General features: G+C 45.6%; 1 protein-coding gene across 2 annotated transcripts; it reads right to left on the minus strand.

Annotated features, from left to right (window-relative positions):
• Positions 1-7,682: 7,682 nt before the first annotated feature.
• CCR7 (C-C motif chemokine receptor 7) lies at positions 7,683-17,686 on the minus strand. Of its 2 annotated transcripts, XM_033171078.1 has the most exons (3): positions 17,605-17,686; positions 16,212-16,261; positions 7,683-8,993 (listed from the first exon to the last, which is right to left on the minus strand). In XM_033171078.1, exons 1-3 carry the CDS (start codon positions 17,612-17,614, stop codon positions 7,917-7,919), a joined length of 1,137 nt encoding a protein of 378 aa, XP_033026969.1. In that variant the 5' UTR covers positions 17,615-17,686; the 3' UTR covers positions 7,683-7,916. The 2 variants fall into 2 exon arrangements, with proteins under 2 accessions (XP_033026969.1, XP_033026968.1); XM_033171077.1 differs by lacking the exon at positions 17,605-17,686 and having other exon boundaries at positions 16,212-16,386.
• Positions 17,687-25,542: the final 7,856 nt, after the last annotated feature.

Here is a 25,542-nt window from a genome sequence, read left to right on the forward strand (position 1 = left end):
TCTGGGAAGAGCAAGGCATACAATGTGCACCACCAGTGAAAAGGCCCTGCTCTGTGTAGCTCCTGCCCTGTCATTTGATAGGGTGCCCACTTGCCCTCCTCCTTGACATGGAATGTTCTCTATTTGAGTCTCCAGGTCCAGTGCAAAGACCACAAGAAGGGAGAGCAGGGACCTTGAAGTTCCCAACAGCTGTTAATCAAGCAAGCAAGCAAGCTCACACACAGGTCACCTTTGTCACAGTCAGGACGCCTATGTCCTGGCCAGGCCTGTGCCCAATCTTGTTTTTGTACAATCTTGTTTGTTCTCAGTAACCAAAATTATATTATCAACATATACAAGCAGAAAAGTTGTTTTCCTTCATTTGCAAGGAATCGTACAAAACAAAGTGTCACTAATAAAGAAAAGTTTCAGGGTGGCAACAGAAAACAAAATAAAAATGCTTTTGCAGTTCATCAAAACTATCCAGCAATATCAAGTTATAGGAAAACTGGTGCTATTAACAGTAATCCTTCTAGTTGGTTGGGTGATGCTAATTATTTCCCCAAAGAGTTAAATGATAACTAATCAGAGGCAGCTACAGTTGCAAATGGCAACAAAATATCTGTGAAAGGAAGAGGAGCAAGTTGTCTCAAGTGTGTTGCAGGTAGAAATACTGTTTGTATTGAAGTGAGAGCAGTAGTTTATTTGCTGGAATTAACAAATAAGAAAGTTTTGAGCGTTTAAATTCTAGATTAAAATTGATTACTTAATTGAGAAGGGGATTGTAACAAAAACACTGGGGCCTAATTTGAATAGTAGAGTGCCTGGTATCCGGTGGGCAATCTCATCCTTTATTTCCACACTGTGGCTGCAGACCAAATCACCTGTCAGGAGAGTTATGAGATTCAGGTGAGGGTCAGATGCCTTGTCAATCTCAGCAGGTATATAAGAGGCCTTGGCCCTGCCCAGGCCTTTGCCCTGGCCAGGCCCCATCGGTATATACTAATCCATTAGTATATAACCTATTGCAATGGAATTCCCCTTATGTAGCCAAGATGGAAACGCCCTTGCAGAAAAGGGATGTGTTGACAAGCTCAGGGGAACCCCAAGATCTCCAGAAGTCAAAAGAAAACAAAAGCAAAATAGCCCCCACCCCACCCCCTAAAAAAACTTTAGTGGGAAACTCCATAAGCTTTCCCCTCACCCAAAAACAGCTCCATGAGGACTGAGCACAGCCAATGTTTTTAGCAAAATGTTGAGTACCGGTATTTGTTGTGGGTTATACTTATTTAATCAAATAGCCTGAGTTGGCCCTCCTTGTTCTAGACCAGGCATGTCCAACAGGTAGATCATGATCTACTGGTAGATCATGATCTACTGGTAGATCACTGGATGTCTGCGGTAGATCACTGGTAGATCATTAGCTCCCCCCAAAGAAGCTGAACAACTGTGGCTCCCCTAAAAAAAAAAGCTCAACATTTTACATCCTCCCTGAAAAAACTCAACAACTTTGACCTGAACCCCCCAAAAGGGGGCAGATCACTGCCAGTTTTTAACTCTGTGAGTAGATCGCAGTCTCTTCAGAGTTGGCCACCCCTGCTCTAGACAAAGTAACTTTGGGCTAGAAAAATATTGCCTGTTTCACTGTCTCTGCTTGAAGAGATTGATAAAGCTCTGCCAAACAAAGCATTTCTTATCTGCTCCCCGGGGTTATCATCACATCACAAAATCTTCCCACAACATGGTTGTTATGTGACAACTGCAATCACTGGAGAAACCGCAAGGCTGTCACTCTAAACCCACCTCGGGGCACCAGATTAAAAAACAATAAAACCAGTGTTACCTTCATAAAAGGTTTACATCTCTGTTTTGAAGCCAATGAGTTTATTTACTCAAACTAGAGTATATATGGAGGTTGCTGTAGAATGTCATGCCTCATCTGGTTTCCAGTCAACGCTTATTAATGATGAATTTCTATGCGCAGTTTAAACAAGAGTAACATGCCCACCTCCATCTACGGAAGCAGGAAATTCAACCTGCAGAAAGCCAGATGTTGTTATATTGCCCTCTGCTGTTTGATATACTTCAAGCTTGATATTCCAAATGAATATAACAGTATGAAATACTTGTAGCTTTATAGACAAGTATCTTTCTATCTTTCTGCCTTTACACCCACAGAGAGATGATCAACATGGCCAGCAACCAGAAGCATAGTTAAAGAGAAGAATACAATGAACTTTAAAAAAGAAACGTGGGATAGCTCAGTCGGCAAAATATGAGACTCTTACAGTAAATATCAGGGTTGTGGGTTTGGGCCCCAAACTTGGCAAAAGATTCCTGCATTGCAGGGGGTTGGACTTGGTGGTCCCGCATGGTCACTTCCAATTCTATGATTCTATACAAAACCAGGCTGGGAATAAGATTGAAATGGATCTGATCAGTCATATCCAGAGAAGCGTGGAACTGAGACACCACCGCATTCAAGCACAATGCCCAAAGGTGGCTGTTTGCAGGGCTGGTTCAATATATTTTGCTATCTAAAGAGGACAAAATGGTGCCCTCCCATTCAACAGAAGTTGACTGGACTGGCACTGGAATCTTAGTTTGCTACTGGCAAGGGGGTGATGCATAGGAGGGCAACGGGCTAGTTTATCGGGGTGCAAGGCAGGCCATGTAGCACACAAAACTCTGCCTTCCAGCAGAAAGTCTTGACCAGAGGGCTTCAGGAGGAACATCTAGGCTCCTGCTGCCGCCTTCCTTTGCCAAGGCAGTTCCCTCTTTGCCTAATGGTAGGGATGGAGCTGGGTGTTGGGTGCCAGCTGCTGGTGATCTAAGACATTGGGGACTTTTTTTCCATAATGGCCTCACTGCAAAAAAATAAAAAACCCTCTCCCACCCCACATTTTTTAGATCCACTCACAGACCATAAAAACGGGCAACCATTACAGCTATTTGTTGAGCGTCAAGGGGCAAAATGCATCAAGGACCCTCTTGGATTCTCCCTTCTGCAGGCTGCCACATTTGAATTTCTGTCATGACTTGCATTGAGGTTGCAGCAGAAGAAAGCATCATTCTGCAGGGCACTCTGGCAAAAAAATAGTGGCCACCCAGGACAGCTGCCAGTCGCCCTTGACACATTGTTACACAGCACCATTCTGGGGGTCCGAATGCACCCCCAACAGGAACTGAGGGAGCACCAGGGAGCTTTGCACCCTACTCTCAAAATCTGCTGAAATCTGAAAGAGGGGGTACAATTTCATGCCCCCCTTTTAATGCACTCCAAATTCAGGCTGAACTTTCAGAATTCCAAATACTTGGTCCAGCAAGACTGACTAATGCTTCCTTCCAGTTGGTGCCAGGCCCTCTTTCTGCAAAAAACAAAAAACAAACCCACACCTACATTAAAACAACTTCCCTATTTAATCAGGCAACCCAACTCTGACTATTGTTTCCTTTGGAATTGTTGGAGCCAAGCCCTCTTTCTGAAGAAAACAAGAAATTTCCTGCCTTATCTATTCAGGCAACCCAACTGTGGTCTTTTTGATCATCCAGTCCAAGAAATAAAGGTGAGCATACAAGTGACCAGTCATATACATTCAAGAATTCTACCCACATCCGGGGTAGAAGCACTTTCATTGAATACTTTGTGGAAATCACCATCTATGAGCAACTTTGTGTGCAAAACATCTTGCAAATGTGGGTCATTGTGGGATCACCCAGAACCCACCAAGCGACAGCCCTGCACGAGTGCAACAGTGGTGAGTGCAAAGTAGAATCTCTTCGTTGGCACCACAACTGCTGCAGAGCAGCTGCAGAACGAACTTTCTCCTGTGTTCGGTCAGATTCATTCAGAGTTCTCCTCCATCATCGCTCTCTTGCTGATAGCATCTAGCCGAGTCTCATTCTGCGAAAGCTTGTGCCACAATAAATCTGTTAAGTCTGTCAAGGCACCGCAAGGCTGTTTGTTATCTTTACTGCTCGCCAGCTTCTGTTGGCACAAAGCAAGGGTAGGAAAACTCGATGCTCCTTTTAATCTCCACCGTTCACTCGGCGTGATCTATGCGCAAAGCGTGGGAGATGATCAAGGTGCATGTTCCATGCGCAGACTGGCAGGCATGAAATGCAAGCAGACCAAGCTGATAGGGGAGGTGAGATTTTGAGAATTGCAAATTTCACTTTGAAAGCAAGTTTCTCGCCTTCTCTGTTTTTAGAGGAAAGGTCTATAGAGGGGTAGGAGAGCCGGACATAAGGCAACCAATGCGTCCCCTTTGTTTCAGGTAGTACATGGGTAAATGAGTCTAAAAAGCCTGGGGCACATATTTTCACATTCCTCTAGCGGCTAATGGTGGCTCATTTACCAGAAGTAATGTATTCAGCATCAGTTCTGGAAGTGTATAATCGATTCTGACCAAACTAAGCCTCCTAGAGCACAACATACATCAGGAGGCATATGAATTAATGCACACGTTTTATGCAAGTCTGCACCCCCGTTCTCAGTGTGTGTGTGTGTCAGTGGCTGCTCTGCTTGGCCATGGCTTGAAGTCAAGTGTCATTCAAACTATTTTATTGAAAGGGCTTGCTGATTTTTCAGTCCCTTAACCCCCCTCCCCCTTTTCCATTATCTTACCAACCAGCTTCTGGAAACGAGAGACTTCATTGCTTTGCAGTGAAACCACCGAACGTTTTTCACGGGCCTCCTGTTTTCGGATTCCATTTCCCTGGTGTTTGGGGGTGGCATGAGCGAGCGAAATGAGAAGTGTGCGTGTGGGGAAACCCCACATCTCGATTGTAGTTTCAGAAACAGTTTCACTTCAGCTTCCCTTGAATAATCAATGAGCCCGTGTGAAAGGATGCTCAGAGCCCAAGCGCCTTGTTCCCACCTCATTCGCAAGGGTCAGAGTTTCACACCTGTTGTGCATTTACTTCACCTGCTCTGGAAAGGAGGTTAGTCTAGGCAGTTTCCTCCAGATGTTTTGGGGTCCCTTTCTTTCATAAGTGTACTCTGCAACATGGCCTGGGCACAATAATAGTGCATTAGTGGCAGATTAATACGGGACTACCCACAGATCAACAGGGACCCAGGTGGCGCTGTGGGTTAAACCACAGAGTCTAGGGCTTGCCGATCAGAAGGTCGGCGGTTTGAATCCCTTCAATGGGGTGAGCTCCCGTTGCTCGGTCCCAGCTCCTGACCACCTAGCAGTTCAAAAGCACGTCAAAGTGCAAGTAGATAAATAGGGACTACTCCGGTGGGAAGGTAAACGGCATTTCTGTGCGCTGCTCTGGTTCGCCAGAAGCGGCTTTGTCATGCTGGCCACATGACCTGGAAGCTGTCTGCAGACAAACACCGGCTCCCTTGGCTTATAGAGCGAGATGAGCACCGCAACCCCAGAGTCGGACATGACTGGACCTAATGATCAGGGGTCCCTTTACCTTTTTACCCACAGATCATTCTGCTTTATTAGTCGCTCAGCAATGCTCCCTCAGAGTGGATAATATGATGATGATGATGATGATGATGATGATGATGAGATAATAATAATAATAATAATAATAATAATAATAATAATAATAATAATAATAATAATAAATGCACTGATTGGAAAAGAAGCAGTCCCAAGCACAAATTGTCATGAATGCATGATGAAAAGAATGGCTTGAAGGGGTCTTTGCCCTGCAACTCTCCTCAGCCCCTGCCATTGTGGCTGATGGCAATCCAGCAACCTACAAAGAGTTCTCCAACCCTGAGGTGGGCAGTTAAGTTTTGCACTGAAAGAGCATCTCTGGTGTGGGATGCCCAGGGCCGGATTTAGGTTTGATGAGGCCCCAAGCTACTGAAGGTATTGGGGCCCTTTATATGTTCAGCTGTCCTTTGACAACAACAAATTGTCACTGTTTTTTGTGTTGAATATATGCTATATGGTAATTTATGGACCTAAAAGGTATCTAAAGCCATTTGCGCATGTTGCCATGCAACCAGTCTATGCAGAATGTAAGCACCCTATATAAAGAAATGAGCAAACCAGTGATATTTTAGGGAGCAGGCTAGTAGGCGGGGCCCATTACTTACATCATAGGAGGCAACACAACACAACACAACACAACACAACACAACACAACACAAAACACTGTTGCTGTATGTAGGTTTTATTTTATTTGTTTTTCATCTTATATTTTGGAAATGTACACCCAGTTTTTTCCCCCTTTAATTTTTTGGGGGGCCCCCAAGAGAGTGGGGCCTTAAGCTATAGCTTGTTTAGCTTATATGTAAATCCGGCACTGGGGATGACTTACTCGTGGTGATGTGTTATCCCAAAAAGCTTCATAGTTGGAAGCCCAGGACTCTTCACTTCCCTGCACTCCCCACTCCCCCTACACACCTGGAGGTCGGTGGGCGAGTTTCTCTTGCGAGTTTCAAAGATCTCATAAGCTGCATTCCACAGTCACTCGGAGCAGGGCTTTTAGTATGAGTGCCCCTGTTCTATGGAAGTCTTCCTGGCATCCAGTGACAGGTGTCCAATAACTGCATTTCCTGGAAACAATTAAAGACACTTTTTTCCACTCCAACAGGCTTTCCCCAATGGGACCAGTGTGGGTTTTCCATGAGCGTGCACTTGTTAGGCTTCTGGTCATGTTTTGCGGTTGTAACTGCTTTTAAATCTCTTATACGCAAATTGACAAGAGGCAGTGGTTTAGAAGGCAATTAATAACTTGATGATGATGATGATGATGATGATGATGATTAACAATAATAGTAAGAGAGGAGTAGTTCTGAGGGCAGTACTTGATTCCTCTTGAAGGGTGTTTCTGTTAATATTTTGAGTTTATTTACAAATGTACAAGTTGAACACAGGTGGAGGCACACCTTAACCCTCTTCCAAGCAGCAAATGCTACCGTCCCACGTCAGAGTGCTAGAGAGGCAGCCCTCAAAATAGTACTTTCCAGAGTTCAAAGATCTCTCTCTGCCTCCTTCTGAGTCCCAATCACTAACTGCAGCTTCTCTCCCCAACACGGACCTTCCATAACTTGAGGGAATAGGGAAGCTATGCTGCATCACCCAATCTCTCCTGGGTTTCTCCAATTTAGAACATATTCTTATCTCAAGATGCCATTTCTAACATTTGGCTCCTGCTGAGAGACCATTTCCTGAACATCATGAGCTATTAACATTCCTCTGACAAGTCTGAGACTCTGGACAGGTATTGCATTAAGGCAAACCCCCAGGGATAGCTGTGTTCACAGCAATCTGCTAGAAAACACATGATAATATTCAGTAAGAGTAGATTAAATGGGCCCCTGAGCAACTGCAGAGTGCGTTTACCTCACCACTGAGAAACGATAGAGAGTCCCACAGACAAAGCTAGGGAGGGGCCTGGAGACCAAGTCCTGTGTGAGAAGGCAGTGGGCTTCTCATAGGTATCTGGCCACTGTGAGAACAATAATGCTGGACTAGATAGGTGGGCCTTTAGCCTGATCCAACACAACTTTTCTTACATTCATTTAGGCCAGGGTTCCCCAAACTTGCGACTACAGCTGTTTTTGGACTACAACTCCCATCATCCCTACGTAGCAGGACCAGTGGTCAGGGATGATGGGAACTGTAGTACAAAACCAGGTGGAAACCCAAGTTTGGGAAACTCTGATTTAGGTTCACTCTTCTGGTTCATAGGCAAAGTTTTGTCCCCGCTCACTTCCTTGAGATCCGTGAGCAGCTTTTCTGCAGTCCACATCTCTTTACTCCATGCAACAGTCTGAATTATGTGAGTTGATCTGTGGAGGAGGGGGGCGGTCCATTGGTCCCTTCAGGCAACATGAAAACATACCCACCGGGTGAGATACAAAGGTTCCAAGTGTCAATCTCTCACGCTGGCCAATGGAAAAGGCTGTTGTTGTGACACCAAGTTGACTGGTGGTCCAACGTCCCTGCCCATAGGGCCTTTCAAGGGTAGAAAGTGGTGGTGGTGTCAGTTTCCGTGGCAATGGAGCACCTTGTGTTCTCCCGGTACGTTGACCACTGCCAGAGCTGCGCTTGGCTGATGCAGCCCAGGTTCTTGAGGAGCCGGAGCAGGTCATTGCGGAACTTGACACCTATGAAGGCGTACAGGAAGGGGTTGAGGCAGCAGCGGAAGCACGCCAGGCCGTACGTCACGTCATTGGCCACATCCATGCGCTTGATGACTTCGCATTGGCCGTTGGTGTGGTTGAAGGCCGAGATGGTCTCAACTAGCACAACGCCATTGTAGGGCAGCTGGAAGAGGACAAAGACCACCATCACGGCGATGAGGACCTTGATCGCCCGGTTCTTCTCGAAGCTACGGGCTTGGAACAAGGTCCTGATGATGACGCAGTAGCAGAACGTCATCACTAGGAGAGGCATCAGGAAGCCAAAGAGCATCTGGCAAATCCTGATGCCAGTGCTGAAGGCCAGCAAGTTGTATGCTAGGATGCTGCAGCGTGGCTTCTGTTGGTCAGACTCATAGATGCCCCTGTGGACCAGCTCAGGGATGGAGAGGACGAAAGCCAGCATCCAAATGGAGAGGCAGGTGACCTTGCTGGCGAAAACTCTCTGGGACCGAAGGCGGTGGGCTGAGGGGGCCTGGACAATGGCGAAATACCTGTCGATGCTGATGGAGAGCAGCAGCAACATTCCGCTGAAGAAGCTCATCTGGCAGATGCAGTGGATGGCTTTGCAACCAAACTCCTTGAAGACCCAATACTTTGCTGCGCTGATGGCCCAGAAGGGGAGAGTCAGCAGGAAGAGGATGTCCGCTACAGCGAGGTTGAGGAGGTAGATATCTGTCATCGTCTTGAGCCTCTTGAAGTAGACGTACGTCACCATGACCAGGCAGTTGCCTGCCAGCCCCACAAAACACACAAGGGAATATACGATGGGTAAGAAAACTGCACGGAATCGCCGGATCTCATCCTTCTTGCAGATGTCTGCATACCCATCATAGTCAATCGTGAAGTTGCTATTGTATTCGTATTCAGCTGTCACAGTCTGGCTCATGCAGAGCTAGGAGGCAGATAAAAGGATCGGTTACAATTTGCACGTTGGAGGGGATAATATCTCTGCAGCATTTGCTAAGTGACCCCAAAACCAGGAAGCAATCTTCAGATAAGGGGGCACATTCATTGAGGAATTATATCTAGGTATAATTGTTTGATTCACAGTTTAACTATCATGGCTTCCCGAAAGGATCTAGGGGTCTTAGTAGATCACAAGCTAAACTTGAGTCAATTGTGTGATGCAGCAACAACCAAAATGCTAATAATATACTAGGCTGCATCTACAGAAGTATAGTGTCCCGGTCAAGGGAAGTAATAGTACTGTACCGCTCTATTCTGCCTTGGTCAGACCAGAACTGGAACTGTGTCCAGTTATAGGCGCCACAATTTAAGACGCTGGAATGTGTGCAGAGGAGGGTGACCAAGATGACCAAGGGACTGGAAACCAAGCCTTATGAGGAACGGTTGAGGCAGCTGGGTATGTTTAGCCTGGAAAAGAGGAGACTGGGAGGAGATATGATAGCCATCTCCAAATATCTAAAGGGCCGTCACATGGGGGATAGAGCAAGGTTGTTTCCCCCTGCTCTGGAGGGTAGGACTCAAACCAATGGCTTCAAGTTACAAGAAAGGAGATTCCAACTAAACACCAGAAAGAACTTTCTGACAGTATGACCTGTTTGACAGCGGAACAGTTTCCCTCAGGAGGTTGTGGACTCTCCTTCCTGGGAAGTTTTTAAGCAGAGGTTGGATGGCCATCTGTCATGGAGGCTTTAGTTGAGATTCCTGCATTGTCGGGGGTTGGACTAGATGTCTCTCAGGGTACCTTCCAACTCTACAATTCTATGATCCTATGAAGGTGTCCTGGAGGTTTGCCAGATGAGGGTGCTCTCAGAGCTATCTAGCCACACAGAGAGACTACAGTTCCAAGGATTTCCTGGGATGAGTGGATGGCCACTTTGAAGTCTCTAGGTTCCACAGCAGCCATTCAAACAATTAGTAATTGCATTAAAGGCTGTTTAGAAAGCAAATAGGTATGGGCATGGGGGACCATGGGCACAGGGGTTCTCCAGATTAGGGGGGGGGAGGTGTCACAGAGATTGGAGGGTTCATGACCCAATGCCATCATAGCTAGCCATTCACAGCCAAGAGTTTGATTAATCCTCTTTGTAAAGCCACCCAAGTTGGAAAGGTTCAAATTTGCACCAATGCAAGTCGCTGCTGGTGAGATGAACTGAAACACTCAGCAAGGAGGACAGCCGTTGCCCTGCTGACTATCTGCGATGTAGATAAAAACCCTGCAATACAGGACTGAGATTGGAGCAAATAAGAGCTCCTGTCTCTGTTGCTCATCCCTGCACCCCCAAGCGGAGAGAGTATTAGAGAAGAGGGTGAATTGTGTGGTCTCAAGAAGAACACTCTGCAGGGGCACTGGGATGTGTTCTGTGTGTTGGGAGAACAGAAGTGGGTTCTGTGTTTTGGGGGCAGGCTTAGAAGACATCTGTTTGGCTTCCTGTGCACACTTCCTTTCAGATTTCAGTGCTTGGCCCCAATCCGGATTTGGTTTGAAGGGCAAAAGGGTTAAAACGCCCCTGCTCTCCATCAGCTTCCCAGTATGAGCCCTACCATAGTGCCTAATTATTTAACAAATCTGCTGTGTAAGGACTGAAGACATGAATAATGTCACACCTGGTTTGACCTTCAGGTCCCTTTCTCTCTGACTGACACTGTAGAACTGATTCTCAGTCAACTACCGTAAGTACAGCAGACCCCCTGTTTTTCAAAAGCCAAGCCACATGGACCCCCTATTTTTGAAAATGTTGATATCTCTCTAGTAGTTTTTGTTGTGCAAATGGCACCACAGATCCCCTGGGTGGGTTACATGGACCCCCTGGAGCCTGCGAGCCACCAGTTGGGAACCATTTCTGTAGAACCTTCCCCCCCACCACCACCCACCAAGACTTCTATATAAAGGGAATTTTCAGTATGCGACATTTGAAAGCATTTTTATTTTACAGAAAATGCTTGCCACCTGGCAGGCATATGCTTACAGAAACTAAGCTTTCCAGGAATTGTATAGCCAAGCAAAAATTATATTGCCAGAAAAAGAGGAAATGTATTGCCTAGAAATGCACTGTTGACACAGACGTGCACACAATATGCACAGGCTAATTTATATTTATAGATGCAAATGCAGAAATAACTATTGTCGTGTTCATATAGATGTGACATGTCTCTCCATAGAGCACATGGGGATCACTAAAATGAGATTATGGCAGGGCTATCGACTTCTGGGGGGGGGGGGGAAACCCAACAGCTAAAAAATAAATAAATGATGCAAATCAATGGGGAGAAACAACAACTCTATCTTTAGGGAATGCCTGCCATTTTCAGATGGAACAATAATTCATGACAGCGGTTAAAGTTCTGAAAATTGCCACATTTTGGCCCGTGAGATACCAAGGAGGAAATTGTGATTAGGACATGTGAGCGTTGCCTTATGAAGGATCACGTGCGATCGGTTCATTCCTTTTTGAGGATGTCATCATAGGCAGAAGAGGTTCTCTTTTTTAAAAACTTGGAGTTTCTGACCACACATAAGGACTATGACGTGTAGTGCTTACACCAAAGTTTCCCCCCCCCCCCAAAAAAAAAATGGAGTGAGAGATGGGAAGAATGCTTCCTTAGCTACTGGCACAGTTAACTGACCTAGAGCACAATCCTATAGCTGCCTACTTTTGAATTCAACAGGACCTGGTCCCAGGCAGTAGCTGGGCCACGGTTGGGTCTTAGGAACTGAGCTAGAAATCGTGTAATTCCTGGTTCAGATCTTATCCCTATCATGAGCTCAGCAGGTGTGGGTGTTAAATGAGCCACTCTTTCTCAGTTCTTTATCTGCAGTATACGGATAATAACATTGATCTCCTGCCAAGGGCTGTTGTGTAGAGATCACACTATTGATAATGTGGGTGAAACACCTTAAAACACTCAGAAAATGCTACATACATGCTAAACATCATTACAAAATGATGTTCCGGTGTTTGGTGGTGGAAATATTTCAAAAACAAAGGTGTGTCTGCACCAGCTGTTTCACTCACAATAAAAAGCTAACGGCAAGGGTAGTGCGTGGAATTCCCCTTTCAAAGGTTGATGGACTCCAACTCCCATCATCCTTGCTGGTTGGGGCTGATGGGAGATGGAGTCCAACCCCATCTGGAGGGCATCCCTTCCAATATTCGTGGTTTATGTTATCTATACCTGGTCTTGGACAGCAGTCCAGGTTAGGGTCCTGTTGCTGGGTTTTGCCCTGAGAAAGTACCTGTTTCATTACACGGAACAAATATTTTCTCCACTACATTCCTCATGGTGCTGAACCAATACCACTAGCGACACGATCTTGCTGGCGAAGTTCAGAATGAGAAGATTGTGCGTGAATAAATCTAACGGAAAAGGGGCATCAGAGCTGTCATTGCAAGTGATAACGGTCTAGAGTGCCTATCTGTGAATATATTTACTGGTGGGAAAGTATATACTCATTCATTTATTTATTACAGAACATTTATATCTCGCCTTTCCTCCAAGAAACTCAAGGTAGCATACATGGGGCCGATACCCTGGGAGACCAGGGTTCAAATCCCCACTCAGCCAGATGAAGCCCACTTGGGCAACCCAGTCAGATGGGTGGGGTACAAAAAAATAAAAGTATTGTCGTCGTCGTGACCATCTTGGGCCAGTTGCCATCTCTTGGCCTACCTCACAGGGTTGCTGTGAGGATAAAATGGTGGTGGTGGTGGGGAGGTTGCATGTACACCACCTTGAGCTCCTTGGAGGAAAAGTGAGATAGAAATGCAAGAATAAATTAAGAAAGCAAGCTGAGAATGCTTGGGGAGTTCAACTTCTGCGAACTGAACTGTCCTGATTCTCACTTCCTAGACCTAGGTGTGGATTAGGGCTTCATTATCCTTTGGATTTTGCACTGCTTGGGATTTTGTGATGCAATTCGTGGCATTAAGGGGGGGGAACAACTCCCCAAAAACATTTATAATGTGTATTTTTGCCAGAAAAATACCTCTAGAAATGTGTACAGTGAGATAAAATATGTATCAGCTAGGTACTTTGTCATAAAGCAGTATTTCAATAATTTTTTTAGTGCAGATTAATGCGGAAACATGGTGGGAAAGACTTAGGAACGAACATATGCAAAATTGACATGAACCCAAACCAAAAATCCATCCATCCCTTGGCGCACCAATCTTTGGCAGCAGAGAAGTTACCATAAGGAAGGTCATTATGAGTACTGTCATCGTGCTAAACCATAATTAGCACAAGCCATGGTCTGTTCATGCACTTCAAACCATGGTTTCTGATTCAGGTTGGCTGGCCTCTCATAAACTATGGTCTATCAGCTCAGACATCGCACCAGACCATAGCTAAGTGTCCACCATCCCTTTGGTTAACTTTGACACTCTTAAGATAACAGGTTTTAAAAGCCCGTTTTGTGGTCAAAAGCTCTCCCTCCGCTCAGAAAAGGCCGATTCCAAATCCCTCTGCCACTTGTGGGTGACCACAGCATGTGATCTGTGATTCATGTCTTTACAGTCCCTTGCTATGTCACATGGGAAGCTGGTGTGTGTTTCCCTGACATTTGTGCTGGAAATTCCAGACAATGAAAATGACACATCAGGGTTGCCCATATTCAAATGTGGAAGAGGCATGATATTCCAAGACTGAGTCTGAGCAGTGCCAGATTTACGTATAAGCTAAACAAGCTATAGCTTAGTGCCTCACTCTCTTGGGGCCCCCAAAAAAATTCCAAGGAAAAAAAACCTGGATGTACATTTCCAAAATATAAGCTAAAAAACAAATAAAATAAAACCTACATACAGCAACAGTATTTGGTGTTGTGTAGGCTCCTATGATGTACCAGTAAGTAATGGCCCCCACCTTCTAGCCTGCTCCCTAAAATATCACTGGTTTGCTCATTTCTATATATAGGGTGCCTACATTCTGCATGGACTGGTTGCATGTTGTCAGGGAAAGAGGGGCTACTCAGGAGGAACAGGGAGAGAGAGAGGAGCAGCATAGTGTTTCCTCCAGAGAAGGGGGGTCGCTGGGCTACAGAGAGCAGCCGGAGATAATTTCCACGGATTCATCTTCCAGCTCAAGCCCACATCAGGAATTGTCACCGGAAGAGGGAGAGGGGCCAGGCTATAGGAGGGAAGGGCAAAGACCAAGAGCAGTCAGTCTCAGACAGGAGGAGGAGACAATGGGGGGGGGGCCCACGCAGACACCGTTTCAAAGTTCCCAGCCGTTTTTTGTGTTGGTGGGCAAGACAGAGCCCGCCACTCCGAGAAACTGAAAGTAACTGACCAGACGTATGTTAGAGACTCTGTAACTACATAATGAAAATAAATAGTTTTAGTTTACCGGAGAGCCTGTCGTTACTCATGAGCAACATCTAAAGGGGGTGCAGACCCATGACACATGTCAACATGCGCAAAGGGCTTTAGATACCTGTTAGGTCCATAAATTACCATATAGCATATATTCAACACAAAAAACAGTGACAATTTGTTGTTGACCAAGAACAGCTGGACATATAAAGGGCCCCATTTCCTTCAGTAGCCTAGGGCCTCGTCAAACCTAAATCCGGCCCTGAGTCTGAGACATGGTTTGGTTTAGGATAGGGGTAGGGAGGGTGGAGATGGAAAAGGAACAGGGTCAGTGGGAGGGCGGGGGCTGGAGAAAGGGACAGGAACTGCTGGGGACTTTGCTGGTGTGTTTTGTTGCAAAAATAGCAAGGAGAGGCAGAGCAAAAGAGAGGGGAAGGGGATCTGTAGTGAATGAGGGAGGGAGAAGGGGCATGTACTGCACACATGGCGGGAGTGAGGAGTGGCAGAGAAGTAGAGAGAAAGAACCGCAGCGGGTTGGGAGGTGAACCGGCCGCACAAAGCTTAAAAGGGAAAACACACAGAGCTCTTAGGCCTGCAAGAGAACCTTGTGGTGGGCTTGTGAGCGAAGGCTCCTACCACATCCTGTGGGTGGACCTGCAGAAGGAGCATCGCCCAAAGAGAAAGGAAGGAGAGGTAGCCCACCACCAACACCTCCACCCTTTCCCTTGAATGTGTGTGTGTGTGTGTGAGAGAGAGAGAGAGAGTGAGAGCCTGTATGAAAGTGAGAAAGACGAGAGAATGAGGGAAAGAGGAGCTCCAGAGTCAACCTCAGTTCACAACTTAACAACATGCCTTTCTTCAGAGGTGGTAGTCAAATGCACCATTGAGATGGTTGCCCAGGAGGGATGGGAAGAGCTGTCCTTTTCCTGTTTCCCATTTTTCCAATCTAAACTTCAGTTCTCTACATTTTAATAATAATAATAATAATAATAATAATAATAATAATAATAATAATGTATTTATTTATTTATACCCTGCCCATCTGGCTGACTTGCCCCAGCCACTCTAGGCAGCTTCCAACACATATAAATAATAATAATAAAATGTCAAACATTAATAGTAACAATCTGATGCGATATTTAAAAAATCACAATAACTTTAAAAAATAAACAACTTATATCCAATAAAGCGATATTCAATAATCCAGTGGAATCCAATAGTAAGCAGTAAAATTAAACATCAGCAAATAGTAATTAAACAGTTTACACTTATCAATTACAATAAAGAATTACTAATCTATAACCAATAAAAATAGTCCTCATGAAAATTCACCAGCGTTTTAGTGCAGATTTCTCCTAATGAGCACATTCTTGGGTATGCGGTTTTGCCTAATACGCACATTTTTGCAATGCCCCTCTAAAATCATTCATCTTTGTAGATTACGTTTTAGTAATGTATGCACCTGCACGCTTGACTTGAGTATATGCATTTTGGTACACATTGCTTGGCAGGAGAACGGCTTGGCAAGATTCTGAGAAGTGTGGATTTCAAAGGATGGCTGTGGTTTGGTGCATGTATCTCTGCAGAGCGTGCGGTCCAGCTAGGCTCGCCTTTAAATGCAAGCCAAATCAAATTTCTATTGGCCAGTGGCCATTTGTCAAACACCCTCAACCTTTAATCCTTCCCATTGCCCAACCTCTTCCCTTTACTGACATGGGAAGGTGGAGCAAGGGAACATGGAACAGACCCTGTATCAAATGACTTCACCCCACCCCACAGCAACAGTGATAAACAACAGTGCTCAAGGGACACTGGCCGTTTGGTCAGCTCCTTACCTGGAAAAGGAGAGGCAAGTTCAAAACGACGACCGCTCTCAGCTTTTTATCTAGAGGAGAGAAACACAATGCACACAGTGACACAGAAAACGGCTGGGACGACACAGAGGAGGACATGAAGAGAAGGCAGCCCTGCAAATTTAAGTGATGGCTGAAATATTGTGGTCTTTCAGCAAAGTTGTTCGTGCCCACTCTGAAACACTGATAGAAAAGGCTGTAACGAGGACAGACCATGCGTTAGCTGTGATAAACAGGGCTGTGATTTGGGATTTATTTCCGTAGAGGGGAACAGGTGGTTTCTAAGGTTCAAAAGTAGTTTCACTGGATGGCTGTTTCGATGGGGGAGTTGAAGACGATGGCCGCGCCACCACTCCTGGCAAAGTATAATGCTGGCAGGTGTCCCCAAGTCATAGCTGCTGCTTTCCCCAACCCCTGCTCCCCCTCTGCCTCAAGGATGGCAGTTGCAAGGCCAGAGTTGGCCCTAGGGTAGCAGTTGCTGACACCTATCCTATGGTCGCCAAAGCTTGCGACCATAAGACGGGAGGTTTACAAGTCCAAAACTGCGCTTTGCATTGTGCCCAGAGGACTACAGGAAGCTGTTCCGAAAGCAGCTTTCCAAGCAAGCATGCGCTCCGAATCATCTTATCTAAAACAGTTTGCCCAGTTCATTCCTTAATTCCCCGCCTTGCAATTTATATTATATTGTTATTATTTACAACGCACAAACAGAACTGACATCATTAAAACCCAATGCTACTGAAAAAAATACGTACCTGTATATGTTTATTTTTCCTATCAAAGTGGCATCTCATTCAGAAGTATGTGCCATTGAGCATGCACAGAAAGCCTCACTTATCACTGAGTGCGTAGCTCCTTAGAGATTGCTGGACAGAAAATATAGTCTGAGCCTCTAAACCCCCTGGCTTTAGAAATAACGCACTTCTTAGAGAGTGGGGTGGAGTTTATCTCTTTTAACAGAAGAGGTTTTTTACATTAATAAATCAAAATACCATATTGTGGTCCTTTCCTCTGTTGTCTTGTAATTTGAAATTTGGGCTTCTCTTAACAGCTGTCCTGGGAGCCAAGGCAAGGCAGTAAGTAGCACAGTCTGTTCATTGAAACACACACCATCCAAGGAAGGAGAGATGACAGGGCTTTTAAACCTGACCCCCCCTCTCCACTTGGAAGCCCTTGACCCCAATCCCAGATGGGTGTCTGAGCACAAGGCTGCCATCATTTAATGGCAAGCGAATTCTACTCTGCACATTCCCAGAAACACACTGTCATCGGGATTGTTTCCAAGTAGCCTTGGAACTAGAAACAGGTTCGGAGGCTAGGTTCTGACTCAATTTGAAGCCTGAAGTTGAGGTTGAGAGAGAGAAACAGGACTTACCTCTGTCCATGGCCTTTTGCTAACTTGCCACGAAACCAGACAATGACAGGTAGTGAAAAGGAGCTTAGAATGATGCTGTGCGAAGAGCAATTTATAGGAACTTCCTTTTTCTTTTTTGGCTCAGCCCTCATATACTTGCAAGGACGGAGCACATGATGCGTTGCGCTCAGAGGCTGAGATTTTACTTGCTGTTCCTTCTCCTGCCTGGAGCACAGCCTCAGTGAGGGGGTCCTTGATAGCCTCAGGTGCTTCCTGCCGCACTGGGAGAATGCAGAAGGCCCAAGTGATAAGGAGATCTTTGCCCCTTTCGAGAAGAAGAGCCTGCAGAATGAATTGTTGCAAGTCATCCTCCGGCAAAGGGTGAAAAATGGCTTTCTCTGTGGTCGCCGAGGAACAGGTGTCACATATATTTATATTCTTACGAGCCCCCGCTTTTCGCCCAGGAGGGCCCACAAAACACGCAAGGGCCACCAGAGGAGGGGAAGCACCCCTTGCAATAAGTAACTTGCCTCTGTCCCCAAACAGAGTTTTCTTTCTTTCAGAAACCAAACATTGGACAAAAATGCACACTGCCCACATCTGTGCCCCTCTATCTATTTTTCCTGGTGCTGCCGCAAAGTGACTTCCCGGAGAAGAATAAAGCAGTACCAAAAAGCGAGATTTAAGGACAAACCCAGGGCACATGAAAACACCATCCTGCGCCACCTAGGTCAGTTACAGGTAGGTAGCCGTGTTGGTCTGCCATAGTCAAAACAATATAAAAAGTATTAAAAAAATTCCTTCCAGTAGCACCTTAGAGACCAACTAAGTTTGTTCTTGGTATGAGCTTTCGTGTGCATGCACACTGTATCTGAAGAAGTGTGCATGCACACGAAAGCTCATACCAAGAACAAACTTACGGTAGTTGGTCTCTAAGGTGCTACTGGAAGGAATTTTTTATATTGTTTCATCTAGGTCAGGTAACCTCATAAGGATGAGTAAATCTGTTCAAGCTTTACCGAGATCTGTTAGGAGACTCCTATTCCCTTCCCAGAATTACAACTCCCAGCATTCCCTCTGACTGTTAAGCCACTTTACAAATCGTAGCTCGGGGGACACGCGACTAGGTGCCTCCCCACGACTCTCAGAATCCCTTAACAAACTACAGCTCCCAGGATTCTTTGGGGGAAGCCGTACGTTTAACCAACATAGTTAAAGCAGCCGAAGAATAAGAAGCAAGGCCAGTACAAGAAAAGCAACTCAGGTAACATATCAAAGGCTTGGGGAACTGAAAATGTTTTTGCCTGGATTAAAAAAGGTCTCAAGTAGGGATTTATTGTGGTATTGTATGCATTGTGCCTTGCATAAAATCATAGTTTAAAATCATAGTTTAATAATTATTTATTTACAGGTAGGTAGCTGTGTTGGTCTGCCGTAGTCGAAACAAAATTAAAAAAAAAAAATTCCTTCCAGTAGCACCTTAGAGAACAACTAAGTTTATTATTGGTATGAGCTTTCGTGTGCATGCTTACTTGAAGAAGTGTGCATGCACACAAAAGCTCATACCATTAACAAACTTAGTTGGTCTCTAAGGTGCTACTGGAAGGTATTTAATTATTTGTTTTAATTGTTGAGAGTGAATTTCTGTTTAATTATCATTTGCTGATCTTTTGAGAGTTAATTTTATTCCTGTTGTAAGAACTCTAAGGTCTCAAATACAGAATAAATGTTCATAAATGTATAAGGCAAATGCATACAAAAGTCTATGTCAGAGAGGTGGCTGAATTGAAAGCCTGGGAAGTGTCTGATGTGAGGGATCCTATTCCCCCCCCCCTTCAATACTTCCACAACAGAGACACTCCCTGGGTTTCACTGACAACTTGGATGAATCCTTCAGTGTTCATACAGGAGCTGTCTCTGGGGTACCTCAGGGCTCTACGTTTGAAAACCTCTTGCCACCTATGGGATCTCCCTACCCGGGTTCCCAACTACTGCAGTTTGCCTCCCCTTTAGGCAAATAAGTGGCTCACTTGGCTTCACTGTCCAGCCCTCTGTATGACAGGAGAATAAGCAAACAGTTTCCTCTTCCACAGCAAAGCTTTGTTCTCTCCTCTTAGTCACACCTCTTAAGGTACTGATACACTGCCAGAGTCAACGAACGTTTAAGCACATTTAACTTTATTAGGTAACTAGAAAACATGGATGTCTCGGGTTATTACTGGTACAAATCTTCTTCTCATGTAATTCAGCTTCGTTATAATATTTCCTGCATCCCGTTAGTAACGGTGATGACCTTTCCTCACATTCCCCAAAGCCTAACCTCTCCTTTTCTCACTCTAACCCTCCACACCCAACTGCCAACCCCCCAACTGCCTTTCAACGGTTGTTCCCCCTCCTTTTAGAACGCCAACTAGCTCTGCCTCCTAGGGAACACCTACCTAACATGGGAGTGATAGGTTAACCCATGATGAACCTGAATCATCAGCAGGCATTATTCCACCACATCTGACTCTGGAGATGAAGGAATGCCAGTACAGAGGGAGCCAGAGTCTGACTCTGGAGACGAGGGATTGCAGCCACAGACAGAGCAGGAGTGGGTTAGTTCAGCCCCCCTTCATCAAGAGTTCCCAGACTCAGATAGAGCAGCAGACTTGGAAAGATCACAGGCGGGGGGGAGGAGATAGACAGCATTGAGGGGGTTGCTATGCAACCAGGAGGGAGGCAGCATTTTAGAGGGCTCTTTGTTTGAGAGTGCGGGGGGGGGGGTCCACCTACCTTCTCCCCGAACCAGAAGAACTGAAAGGGTTAAAAGAGAGGAAGGGCTGGACTTTGGCACCCTTCGTGCTGCAAAAGGGGCAGAGACTGAGTGACCAACTTGTAGCTAACAGTGGCAGGCCCAGAGCCGCTCTCTGTATGTTAATTGTAAATAAACGTACCATAAAACTGCCAGAGACTCATTAATTCTTATCGGAGCTTGCTTGCCTGCCTGAGATCATTACAGTACATAAACCACGTGTCTGAAATAGCACAGGAGAGCAATCCTGAAGCCATTTTGACTCTCCAAAATTGACCTCAAATATTTCTCTGCAAGGAGGAAGGAAATGGGAAAAGCTTTCTAATTGTATTTGGACTGTAGGGGCTTACACTTCCCTGCAAAAACAGTCTGGCAAGTATCTGTTAAGCTGAGCAAACTATCAATATGTGTAAGAGATTCAGGAACTAAAGTTACAGGTAGGCAACCGTGTTGGTCTGCCATAGTCAAAACAAAACAAAACAAAACAAAACAAAACAAAAAAATTCTTCCAGTAGCACCTTAGAGACCAACTAAGTTTGTTCTTGGTATGAGCTTTCCATGTGCATGCACATTTCTTCAGATACTAAAGTATTTACCATCTCAAAGGAATGGCCAAGGCTACCCAGGAAATGCAATCAGATAAGGCATTATCAGGTATCCTGGCAGACAGGAGAGAAGGAACACTCTCAGAATTCTGCTGGAGACTGCCTCCTTCTGTGATGTTTTGGGGGGTGGTCTTGGGGTACAGGGTGAGCAATTTCAAAAGTATTTATAGGGGCTTGCACACTATTGTTGTGGGTCTCTCTTACCTCCTTGCAAGGAGGGGAGGGAACTCTGTTGCAACAGAAAAATAAAGATCTGCCTTGCCTCCATCGGTTCATCTCTGACTGCCATCATGGACTTAGGGGACTCAGTCCCTTGGGGAGTTGGGCAGCAAAAGCCCAACCCCCAATTTTTTTCATATAACATTCCCTCAAGGGATTCTGGGCCCTGTAGTTTACCCCTCACAGAGTTACTATTCCCAGCAACCCTTCACAAACCACAGGGAACCAGAAGTCTTTGAAGGAAACAATTTGCTTCGAAGCTATGGCGTGTTCACCATCAACACTTTCAGAGTCTCGCCTGGTTTAGATGAAAAGGAGAAAGAGGGCTTAAGTGTCATCAACATGCTGATGACTCGTATTCACTCCAATTTTGCTCACTGTATGTATTTGTGTGAGAGAACTGGGGGCGGCAGTTTTCAGGTAGCAAGAGAGAGAGAGAGACTGAGTTTTGTGGCTGCCATGTGAGAATCAGCCTTGGGAGTGGGGCACAGAGGTATGCCGTAACTTTGGGAGAAATGACAGCGCCGTTCGTGACTAGCCCTGTAGGTCCGCACGCCTCTTCCTTAGCTCTTGCTGCCTCTGTTTATGGCAGGTTTATTTGGGCAATTGGTATACCACTTCATGTTTCGAAAGAAAACCTCTAAGCTGTTTGCACGATCTTAAAAAAACACCACAAGATCAAATACGGCAAAATTCACACTCTAAGGGGCACAGATATTGGGATGGGATATCTTCTAAAAGCATCAATATAAACTGAAACAACAAACACAGGGGGACCATAAAGACCATGAGCGAATCCAAAATGCGGCAGAGGCAGCTAGCCCTCCACCACCACACGCAAAAACGCATCTACAGAGGTAGCAGCCAGCACCCTCACTTTTGCCGCTGTTGCCCCCAGCTTAAAGATGAGGCACTAAAAGATGAGGCAAAACCACACATTCCTCCAGAAAAATGGGTAATCATGGGGCTATTATAGCATATCTTAGTGTGGCCCAGACTAAGCAAACAGTTTGTTTGTTTGTTTGCTTGCTTATTTGTTTATATTAGACCCCTCCCCTTTAACCCCCCCATCTTTTGCAACAAGCTCGTTTTCTTAGAATAAAGCAATTAAAATATGTGTTAATTACTTTCAAGGACCTTTGAGGACTTGAGCAGTTACTGAAATTTAGCCGTTGCAGGAGGAAAAAAACACAACCTCCTCAGGAGAAATGCCATAAAGGAAGACCCTTTTCACCTTGCTCCCTATGGGATGCACGGTTACAGAGAGCGTCCCGTGAGTGATTTTACTAGCTCTCCTTGAAAATTTGCTTTGGATGATTGCTATCGCTCTGCACGGCTGCGGCCCGATTTGCCCTTTCCTTTATCTGTTAAATGTTGAAAGATTCATTCAATGGTTATACAATTGCTTTACTCCGTAACCGCAGAGCCATATCTTGCAGAAGAAACAGGTGTATTATCTATCTTCTAGAGATTTTTTATTTTTAAAAAAAGAAAATGAAAAACCACTTCCAGGAAGTGGATCTTAAAGGTTCTGCACCGAGTACGCACAAACAGGAAGTTGTAAAAATGTCTAACCCGCAAGAACGATACTGTACAACCTTGTGCATAAGAGATCTCGGCCGGGCTCGATTCATTTATAGTCGCAGTTGGTTGGAGTCAGACTAAGCCAGCTGAATTTGGGCCCCATTGAAACCAACGGGACTAGTCAAACACAGGTTAAGATCCATTTCTTTCAATAGGATCAAGGCTGCACCCTTAACACCCCAATGCTGGTTGCTTGAGTGGGGAAAGGTTAGGATGAAGTGTAGGTATCTCTTTGCTGTCGTCAGCTAGCAAAGGCGAGGGCTGCTGCTCTTCCATAAGGCAGAGACACACGGACACAACAACAACAACAACAACAACCTGCCCATCTAAAAACATAGTAAAAGTCAAACATCGAAAACTTCCCTAAACAGGGTTGCCTTCAGATGTCCTCTAAAAGTCAGATAGTTGCTTATTTCCTTGACATCTGATGGGAGGGCGTTCCACAGGGAAGGCGCCACTGCCAATAAGGTCCTAGTCTGTGGGACAAGCTAGATGAGATGTTGAGCTTGCTCCAACATCTTGTCGTTTTTTAATTGCTTGTAGCAGCCATGGGGAGGTTGATTTTTAAAACAGGACCTTGTCTCAACCCTTTATCCCCCACCCCCATCTGTTCTCAATGTCCTGCCACCCCACATGTCAGCGGCTGCTAGCCCCAGGTGGAAAGCAGAGAGTGCGACTGGGAAGTGATAGTTACCTGTGAGGCTGGGTGCCCCTTGAGGCTGGTGGGATGGAAAGCAGAGAGGCCAAACATTAGGTGACTCCAGAGCCAAAGAAAGGAAGAGCCAATTAATTCTCGCCCTGCCTCCATTCTGCTGCCTGCTGAGTTTCTTCAAAGGCAATGCTGAGACTAAGGAGAAGGAAGAAGCAGATAGGACTGGTTGTAAACCCCCTGGACTGGTTGTAAAGTCAGAAGGGAGGGAGATGGAGGCTTCTTGGGGGAGCAAGGCCCCTTTTGCCCCAATAGGGCAGCCTTCATGGAATGTTAGTTCAACAGTGGTAATGGAATGAAGCCATCCGCCATTCCTGAGGGCAGCAGGTTGGCTTAGGAGTTGCAGGCCACGTGGGGCACAAGCTCTGTCCTACAACACTTCACCACTACCCCCAACACCCAACAGAGGAAGCCACCTCATTCTGCCTAATAATAATAATAATACTAATTTTATTATTTATACCCCGCCCATCTGGCTGGGTTTCCCCAGCCACTCTGGGCAGCTTACATAAAAAATGGTAAAACGTTAGACATTAATAATTTCCCAAAGCACGGTTGCCTTCAGATTTCTTCTAAACGTCAGATAGTTGTTTATTTCCTTGACATCTGTTGGTAGGGCATTCCAAAGGGCGGGCGCCACTACCGAGAAGGCCCTTTGCCTGGTAATCCTGGTCCTGTCTGGGCTGTGACACTTCCAATGGTAGGGGAGGGGTGTGTGCAAGATGTTCTGCTCCTCCAGTGGTAGCAACGGGGTCATATTTTTATTCTTAGAAGGCTTACAAGCCAGGGAGAAGGCTAGGCCTGAACGCTTCTATCTGACACTGAGTTTTCTATGTGGAGAGCATCCACCCCCCAATAGAGAAGAATTCCATAATGTGAATTGCCTCACTTGCAATGGCAACCCCCCCCCCCACATGTGCGTGCGCCTGGCACAGGCTTATCCCCTTTGTGTGAACTAGCTCCTGATGATAAGGTTTGGCTAGTGAAATTGTAATTCCTTGGGCCCTTTGGAAGAAGCCATGGGAGTCAAACTGGTCCACACAGATACAGGTAGGTAGCCATGTTGCTCTGCCATAGTCAAAACAAAATAAAAAATTCTTTCCAGTAGCACCTTAGAGTCCAACTAAGTTTGTTCTTGGTATGAGCTTTCGTGTGCATGCACACTTCTTCAGATACCACACAGAGTTTGGTGTCCCCTAAGCCCTGGAGCCCCCCGCAAAGGTGCTGTTGCAGCTGTCAAAATGGCAACACTGCCCAAATCATAGATTTCCCCCCCCCCTCTATGCACTCTATGCAAATGTTTCTTCTGTTCCTGGCTGCTGCTAAAGATGGAAAACAAAGCCAAACCGCAACCTGCCTTTTGTTGTTACATTGCATTGCAAGCTATATTGCATCTTCCACTACGGTGCGCATGCATAACATGACGAGCATTTAGATCAGCTTCTTTGCAGGGAAGTGGCGATTGTATGGTGCATCTTCTAATGCCCACTGACCTCTCTCCAAAGACTTCGGTAAAGGAAACAGCAGCTTCTGTCCTAAATAGTAAAGGCAGGCTAGCTTGTTTGCTCTGCTTTACAGACGGGAGCGCTCTGTAGTAGCTGCAGCCAGCACAAAATTCAGTGGCTCGCTTGGGCAGAATGTTGCCATCATATTATACTGTTGCTGAAAGAATTACACAGGGTGCCAATCAGCTACCAGACTAAGTGCTGCACAGTTTGGGAGCAGAATACCTGAAAGATGATCTTCCATACCTGCCCTCTGCAGGAGAGGGCATTCTGCAGATACCACCTTATCACAATAGAGTCATAGAGTTTAGTCTAAACATAGACTAAACATAGATGTTTAGTCAAGAATCTCTTCTCTTGTAACTTGAAGCCATTGCCTCGAGTCCTGCCCTCCAGAGCAGGAGAAAACAAGCTTGCTCCCTCTTCCATTTGACAGCCCTAAAGATATCTGAAGATGGCTACCATACCTCCTCTCAGTCTTCTCTTTTCCAGGCTAAACATACCCAGCTCCTTCAACCGCTCCTCATAAGTTTCCAGAGCCTT

The sequence above is a fragment of the Lacerta agilis genome, chromosome 14 (assembly GCF_009819535.1).
Source record: "Lacerta agilis isolate rLacAgi1 chromosome 14, rLacAgi1.pri, whole genome shotgun sequence".
NCBI classification, from domain to species: Eukaryota; Metazoa; Chordata; class Lepidosauria; order Squamata; family Lacertidae; genus Lacerta; species Lacerta agilis.

Excerpts from the sequence above, each read along its gene's own strand:
- CCR7 (XM_033171077.1), bottom strand. The coding sequence starts at position 16,328 with ATGTCCTCCTCTGTGTCGTCCCAGCCGTTTTCTGTGTCACTGTGTGCA. Across the intron at positions 8,994-16,211 it reads ACTTGCCTCTCCTTTTCCAG|CTCTGCATGAGCCAGACTGT; the intron begins GTAAGGAGCTGA and ends TCTGCCTCCTAG.